Here is an 8,201-nt window from a genome sequence, read left to right as displayed (position 1 = left end):
CATAGTGGCTCACGACGGCGGATCTGGCCGCACGATGGAGGAAAGGCCGTGCGAGAGTGAGAGAGAGTGTGCGTGCTTGGGTGATAGATCGGGGCCATGGAAGGTTGGGTTGGCTTCGTGGTGGCCTGAGGAGGCTGATGATGGTGGTTACCCACTGTGGGTGGCGGTGCACGATGGTGCACGGCGTGCAACCCGTGCATGTGTGAGGGAGGCCGTGCGTGCGTGAGGGGGAAACCCATGCATGGAGGAGAGGCTAAGCTTGCTAGAAGATGATGGCCGGCAGGAGGAGAAGCTGTCGTGGGAGTGGTGGCGCCATTGGGAGGCGTACGGCAGCGCTATGTGCATCAAGCCCATTCGGGCTTTACACTTCCAAGAGAGAGGAAGAGAGAGTGTGAGAGGGAGGGGCTGCCGTGGATGGACTCGCCAGAGGGAAAGGAGGTCAACGATGCCAGCGGTGAGAGCTGGCGGCGCTACGGCGGCACCGAGCTGGAGGAAGAAGCATTCGAGTGGGAGAGAGAAGTGTTGCGTGCTGTGCAAGCCTAGAGGGAGGAGAGAGAAAGGGGAGGGAAAAGTGAGGGGAAAGAGAGAGGGGGTCTGGGTATTTAACCTAGTCCTTTCATCTTGGGATCCTCAAAACGATCTAGCGTTGAGATATTAAAACACTGATTTGAAAATGCGTAAACGTTAACTTAATTAAAAGCACGTATAGGAATTAAGGTAAATATTATTTTAAACTAACTTTAGTTTATAAAATAATATTTCTTCATCATTAATAAAATGATGAAGTCTTATTTAATATCTTTAAGAGAATAAAACCATTAATTAATTAAAGCTTTCGACATAATTTAAATCCCATAATATTTCAAATAATGGGAATCATTTTAATAAAATTTTAATAATTAATATTAAAATGATCTCCGACAATTATAATATTTTGGAGGACTTCAAAATATTATAATTGTCTCATTTAAAAATAAGTTTAACTCAACGATACTGGAAATACCTCATATAAATATTTCCAATACATTTAAAACACTGGGTGTGCCTTAGAAGTCACCTAATATCTCGAGAGGCACGTCATCAGGGTTTGGCACACATGACGATGCTCGTAGTCACCAGAAAGAATGGCAGACTGTTGCATAATTCCGTTATCGAAATTTGCTTACGTCATAAAGGAGGAGCCTTATGTAAGAAAGAGAGAAGCTTACGTAAGAAGAAATGGGCGGGGGTTACAGTAACAGTGTGTACCAGCCAATAAAAGTGATAAGAAAGAATGTATGAATGCATTGCATCGTTTAAGAAATGAAGGCACTGATGAGAGAAATTTTTTACGAAGAGAAAACCCTTTTTTAAAGAAAAATCTCGTCCAGTGATGTTTTGAAATGAACGCACGCATGCATGTACATATAGTATGTATGGTATGATGAATGTATGAATGCATGAATGAAAATCTATGTTATTATATTTTAACTGTATGAAGTAATGCTTAGGAGTCATCAACTCATTTTAGTTTTTATGCATGCCCCTCCTCCATAGGAACTGAATGAGCAGCATGCATCAGGATGGATACGGCCCATGGGGAAGAAAACAGAGAGTCTTGCACCATGGGTACGGAAGTAAAAAGTTTTAAATCGAACGGCAATTTCCGTCGTCCTTTTCTAAAATTATTTTATAAAAAGTCTCACCACAGGGACAGGTGTTACACATACTACATGTACAAAAATTCTCAGATTTCATATTCGTTCTTTTGCATATTTCAAAAACATGTCAAATATTGCTCATGTCAAAAAATATTTTTTTCTCTTTCATACATATTTCATGAGTGAATGCAGAACACATAATTGAGGTTGTTTTCACATTTTCTTTTAAAACATAACATGCACATTTTACAAACCAACCTCAGTTTATTTTTCATTTTTATGTAAATATAGCATATGAACTCCACTTATCTGACCCTTGCATTGTATTCTCTAAATTCTAGAACTGTACTCTAGCCTTGTCACAATAACCTGTATCATAATATTTGTCCACACGTTAATAAATACTCACGCTAGTACTTAGCTTAGCAAACAAAAATTTCCACCTTCATATATAAGAGTAGAATAGAACAAGCTCTTATCTAGTCAAGAACTTAAATTAACCCACAACACTATTTTTGCCACTATCCACATGTCATTTATAAACTAACAGCAAAATAACAAATCCAAAAAGTTTATCATTAACTCTTATAGATGGCATATAACCCAACAACAACCAAAGCAAACACCCTTCAAGCCCGAGTATTTGTTTAACGTATTTCATGTCCCATACCCTTAATTCAACAAGGAAAATCCAACACAAGTCACATGCCACATTCCACGTAAACACCATATCAACCATCCCGACCAACTCCATATCCAACTCCATATCCAACTCAATCCACAACAACCATTGTCACTCTATCGATTTACGTTCAAACCCAACAACGACCATATTGTGAAATTCAAGATCGCTCCAAGAACGCTCCAAGACTTACGTGTGAGGTTTTTGCTCCCTAACTAAGGAGTGCCTTCACGAACGAACATGGTTGAGCAGGGGGTTCCTAACCCCCACCACGAATTCCAGTCCGGCAGAGGACTTTTGTGGATTTATTGCGAAATCCACCTCAGGCTATCCTTGACGTAAATATTCCACTTCGGCAGCCTAAGCATGTTGAGGGAGAAGTTTTTGTGCAATTTACTAAGGAAGAGCTGGATCGGTCTGCTGTTCCGTTTCGTTTTTCTTTGGTCTTGAAGTTTCTGCGGCAAAGGCCTTCTCTGGATCGTATTAGAGGTTTTATACATAACCGATGGGGCCTTTCGACGTAGCCTGTGGTGTCTGTGATTCGCAGGCCACGAAATGTTTTTGTACGGTTCTCAAACGAAGATGATTTCTTGAAAGCCATATCACGGGAAAGTTGTGATATTGAAGGGGCTGCATACCGGGCATTTCAATGGACGGTAGAGTTTAAAGAGGATGAGGAACCAGTGTAGGTACCAGTGTGGATTATGCTCCCTGGCCTCCCTCTAAACCTTTATTAAGAACCATATCTAAGGAATATAGTGGCACCAATTGGTACATTTTTACGTAGGGATAATGCAACGAGGTGTGCAACTAGAACTGATGGTGCGCGAGTTTGCATGCTTATGAATATTGATCAAGATCCAATCTCTTCTTTTTGGATTGGAACGCCACGACATCCTACAAGTTTTTTCCAAGAAGTGGAGTATGAAACATTGCCAGCATTTTGTTCTTGCTGTAAAGTGCAAGGACATAATCTGAAAACGTGTAAGACTAAGCTCAAGGAAGGGAAAGATCCCAATAACTTGAAGACTATGAAATCGAACAGAGTTTGGGTCCTAAGGAGAAGGAGGATGGGGTCAATGCTGAAAAAAATCCACCAGGTAAGACTATCGAGTCATCGTCTGTTTTGGTTATTCATAATGTAGAGGCCAATGAGTTAAAGGATGGAAGTACTAAAGGGGTGGTGTCTTTAGATGCTGAGATTGATAAGGGAGAAACTGAGATTGATAGGGAAGAAGCTGAGCCTTTAGTGCATGAGAAAGATTTGACAATGTTGGCAGAATCTAGTGGAGCTCAATCGGATAGAGAATTGGATTTGGTTATGGGCGATGACCAGGTTTTGCAGCCTGTGGTTGTGTCTGCTATGGAGGGACTGGAAGATTATTCTAAGGTGCAAATAGGAGGTACATAGGTTCCTAGTTCAGACGATTTGCAACTGGCGATTTTTGACCAAGCTTATCTTGGTATGGAATCAAAGTCTGAGGATGAGGCTGAGTTGGCGCATCCAGCAAAGGAGAAGGATGGCAGTTCTGATTCTAAATTATCAAAAAAGAAGGTAATTTCCAAACGAATGCTAAGAAGTTCAATAAAATTATGTTTTGGAATCTAAGAGGAATTGGCACTTCGAAGAAGAGATTACGGAAGCTAGTTCGGGTACATAAGCCTTATATTCTCTTTCTGGCAGAGCCATTTAGGGATGATAGTCAGCTGAGTTATTGGAGCACTTATTTTTCGTTTAGTGCAAGTCTTTCTAATGCGGATAAGGCTGGGAAAATTTGGTGTTTCTGGGTTGTTGGGATACAGGTGGATGTCGTGGGAGGCTCGGATCAGTTTATTTCGTTGATGATTAATTCAACTATTTTGATATCAGCTGTATATGCAAAGTGCCGGTATCTAGATAGGCGGGTTTTATGGGAGGATTTGCTTTCTGTCAATACTATGCAGTTGCCTCATGTGATTTTGGCGGATTTTAACATTTTACGGAATGATAGTGAATGGCATGGTGGATGTCCGAGGCTTCTCATGGCAATGGAGGAGTTCTGTTCATTTATTGATACTGGTGGACTGGTGGAGATGTCGTTTTTAGGGAACAAATTTTCATGGTGCAACGGGCAATCGGGGATGGCTCGCTCATGGGCACAGCTTGACAGACCTTTGTGCAATCTGAAATTTCTGGAGCTTTTTCCTTTGGTGCATAATCATTATTTGCCCAGGTATGGTCCTTCTTCATTTAAATTTCATTTTATGTGGACTACTCATGAGGATTTTTGGCGATGTGTGTCGAGTTCTTGGGAGGGAGGAGTTTATGGAACTGGTTTGTGGAAGTTAGCAGAAAAATTGAAGAGATTAAAACAGGTATTAGAACGTGGAATAAGGAGATATTTGGTTGGACTGGCCAACATATTAAAGATTTAGAAATAAAAGTGGAAGAAGGGGAAACTAGTTTGCAAGAGAGGTTTTCAGAAGATGTTGAAATGGATGTTTTAGCAAACAAGATGGAGTTGGATGTCTAGCTAAAAAGGGAGGAAGCTCGCCTTGCTCAACAGTTTAAGCATGATTGGATTTTACAGGGTGAAACGTCATCATCTTTCTTTAAAGCATTACAATCCAGGAAACATAATGTAGTAATGGAAATGAAAATCTCTGATGGTCGTGTACTTAGCTCTCCGGAAGCCATTCATGAGGAGGCTTGTGTATATTTTGAGGAATTTATAAAGCCAAATCAGTCGAGTTCATTGCCGAATTTGGCTGATTTAATTTCGAGTGAAGTGTCAGAAGAGGAGAATAATATTTTTGGCTGTCCCCCTTTGATGGAGGAAGTTAAAAAGGCTCTTTTTTATATTCCTAATGATAGTAGTCCTGGTCCGGATGGCTTTGGGTCGAGGTTCTATCAACATTGTTGGTCTTTAGTGAAAGAAGATGTATTTGAAGCAATTACGGATTTTTTTAGCGGGATAGAACTTCCGCGGTTTTATACTGCATCTTATATTATTTTACTTCCTAAAATCTAGAATCCAATGTCATTTGGGAATTTGTTCGATTAGTCTTTGTTCTCTGGTTTATCAAATATGTTCTAAGATCCTAGTGAACCTTTTTTCAGTGCTATTTAGCAGAATAATTTCAAAGGAACAAGGAGCTTTTCTTCCAGGTAGAAGTATCTTTGAAAATATTAGTCTCACTCCGGAGCTAATTCATGACATTAATAAAAAAAGTCAGAGGAGGTAATATATTGATGAAAATTGATTTTGCAAAAGCCTATGATACGATTGATTGGGAGTTCTTATTTTGTGTACTGGAAGGTTTTGGTTTTTCGCTGAAAATTCGACAGCTTCTAAGGCAATGTGTTACTACACCTTGGTATTCAATTGTAATGAATGGCACAACAAAGGGGTTCTTTAAGGGTGGAAGGGGTTTACGACAAGGTGATCCTTTATCCCCGTACTTATTCATTTTAGTGGAAGAAGTACTTTCACGTTTGATTAAGAAGAAGTATGAAGAGGGAATCGTAAAGTGTTATTCTCTTCCGAGACATAGCCCTATAGTCTCATATTTATTATATGCTGATGATATGATAATCTTTTCTAATGGTGGGAAATCTTCTATTTTGGAAATTGTTGGTATTTTGAATACCTATGCTTCATGGTCGGGGCAACAGGTAAATAATGCCAAATCTCATATTTTATTTCTAAGCATATTAATAGTGTTAGACGAAGGCATATATTATATCTATCACTAAGTTCTCGGAAGGGGTGTTTCCTTTCAAGTATTTAGGGGTTCCAATTGTCTCAGGAAGATTGAAATCTTTACATTTTCAGGATATTGTTCAAAGAATTCGTAATCGGATTGAAGGTTGGAAAATAAATTTTCTTTCCGCTGGGGCGAGATTGATTCTTTTAAAACAAGTTTTGTCTAGTATGCCAATTCATCTCCTTTCAGTGATGCATGTTCCAAAAATTGTTTATACCCGGATTAATAAGATTTTGAGTACATTTTTTTGGGGTTTGGTTAATGGGAATCCTAAGAGAAAGTAGATTAAATGGGAAAAGCTTTGCAGTACGATGGATGAGGGAGGGCTTGGGTTGAGGAAATTAACTGATGTTCAAAGGTCATTACATTCTAAATTTGCATGAAATCTTTTATGCACTGATTCTATTTGACAAAAGTATTTTAATGCAAAATATTTGCATGGTGTGCATCCGTTGGAGATTAACACAACAAGAGGATCCTGATTTTGGAAATCTGTAGCTAAGGAATTGCAGTTTGTACTCTTGCATTCTAAGTGGAGAATTCATGAGGGGAATGTGTATTTTTGGAAGGATAAATGGATGAGTTCTGGGCCTTTGAGGGAGAGTTGCCCGATTGTGGGTGATTTGAATTTGAAAGTGAATCAGGTTATGTTGAATAATAGCTGGGATTTGAATTATTTGCAACAGTTAGTAAGGGCAGGTAAAGTTGCAGAAATTACTAATGAAATTAAGGGTCAAAGGTTAGGAGAAGATAAGCTCGTATGGATGGGTAATTTGGAGGGTTCCTTTACGTCCAGGAGTGCCTGGAGTCTTGTTCGAGAGAGGAATAATAATGTTGAATGGACAGACTGTATATGGAATGTTGCTATTCCTAAGAAGTTGTCTGTGTTTATGTGGAAGGCCTTGAACTTAAGTCTAAGTGTGGATGACCGAATAAGGAGTTTGGGCTTACCTTTAGTGTCCAAGTGTGAGTGTTGTGAACAAGGTGCCATAGAGGAGTTTGATCATGTGTTGTATAGTGGGTACATAGCGACGGCCATTTGGAAATTCAATTCTAATATGTTGGGTATTCCGTTTGTCCCAAATCGGTCTTGGAAAGCAACAATTGAGGCTTGGTTTCGGAGAGCTTCAAAATCATCTCAACTTGGTACGTTAATCGGATTTGTTCTGGTGATAATTTCCTGGAGTTTATGGAGGTGGAGATGTAAAGCCAGAATGGAAGGTAAGAAAGAAAAGGTTCATGTTTTATGGAGATCGGTTAAATATTGGATTCATTGGGTAGGTATTAAAATCAATAAGGCTTCTCGTCTAGTGGATAATGATTTTAAGGTGTTAAATTCTTTAAATTTACCTATTATTGCGAGAAAGAAGGAAGTTTTGAAGGTAGTTAGATGGGAAAAGCCATACAGAGGGTGGCTTAAAATGAATGTAGATGGTAGTAGCCGAAAGAATCCGGGAATGTTGGGTTCAGGTGGAGTAGTTAGGAATGAATTAGGAAATGTTGTATATGCTTTCTCTGAGTCATATGGGCATGGGCGTAATAATCTTGCGGAAGTTATGACTCTATGGGCTGGTCTTAAACATTGTAAGCAATGGGGGTATGATAATCTTGTTATTGAGATGGATTCTTTAATAGTAGTGAATTGGATTAAGAATGGAAGATGTACTCTTTGGTATCTTGAGGATTTTTGGGAAGAAATAGTTGGAATGTTGGGGGAGATTAATTTTGATGTGAGTCATATATATAGGGAAGGAAATAAGGCTGCCAATTTTTTGGCACGACTAGGAAGTAGTTGAGTTTCCCATGTGTGGATAGGTCAAACGGAGCTTCCACATTTGTTGAAAGGGATCATCAGAACAGATGCATGTGGCCTACCTCAGATTCAAAAGTGCTAATTGTAAAATTTAGAATGTAATGTTTGGTAATGTATTTTAATTTTTTGATGTCTTTTGTATTTTTCTTTGAGTACTTGGGGTTTTATTTTTTTTGTAAAAGCCAAGTACTGTGACTGTAACCACGGTTTTCCTCCGCCACAAGCGAGGGCTTATTAATAAACTTGGGCAGAGGTCACTATTGGACATGTGACTACTTCTCTTAAAAAAAAAAAAAAAAAAAAAAAAAAAAAAAAAAAA

The 8,201-nt window shown here is 39.1% G+C and overlaps 1 protein-coding gene across 1 annotated transcript; it reads left to right on the top strand.

The window, feature by feature from the left end:
• Positions 1-414: 414 nt before the first annotated feature.
• LOC121240822 lies at positions 415-5,333 on the top strand. Its single transcript, XM_041138350.1, has 6 exons — positions 415-531; positions 2,649-2,811; positions 3,468-3,712; positions 3,800-3,877; positions 4,126-4,677; positions 4,893-5,333. Exons 1-6 carry the CDS (start codon positions 415-417, stop codon positions 5,331-5,333), a joined length of 1,596 nt encoding a protein of 531 aa, XP_040994284.1.
• The last annotated feature ends 2,868 nt before the right edge of the window (positions 5,334-8,201 follow it).

The sequence above is a fragment of the Juglans microcarpa x Juglans regia genome, chromosome 7S (assembly GCF_004785595.1).
Source record: "Juglans microcarpa x Juglans regia isolate MS1-56 chromosome 7S, Jm3101_v1.0, whole genome shotgun sequence".
Classification (NCBI taxonomy): domain Eukaryota; kingdom Viridiplantae; phylum Streptophyta; class Magnoliopsida; order Fagales; family Juglandaceae; genus Juglans; species Juglans microcarpa x Juglans regia.
Note: the sequence above shows the minus strand (reverse complement) of the source record. Positions and strands in the feature narration are given on the sequence as shown.

Bases quoted from the DNA above. Each gene is read 5' to 3' on its own strand.
- LOC121240822 (XM_041138350.1), top strand. From the start codon at position 415: ATGGACTCGCCAGAGGGAAAGGAGGTCAACGATGCCAGCGGTGAGAGC. The intron at 2,812-3,467 runs GTTTTATACATA...TTCATAATGTAG, and splicing joins TTCTCTGGATCGTATTAGAG to AGGCCAATGAGTTAAAGGAT. The intron at 4,678-4,892 runs GTATTAGAACGT...TGGATTTTACAG, and splicing joins AATTGAAGAGATTAAAACAG to GGTGAAACGTCATCATCTTT.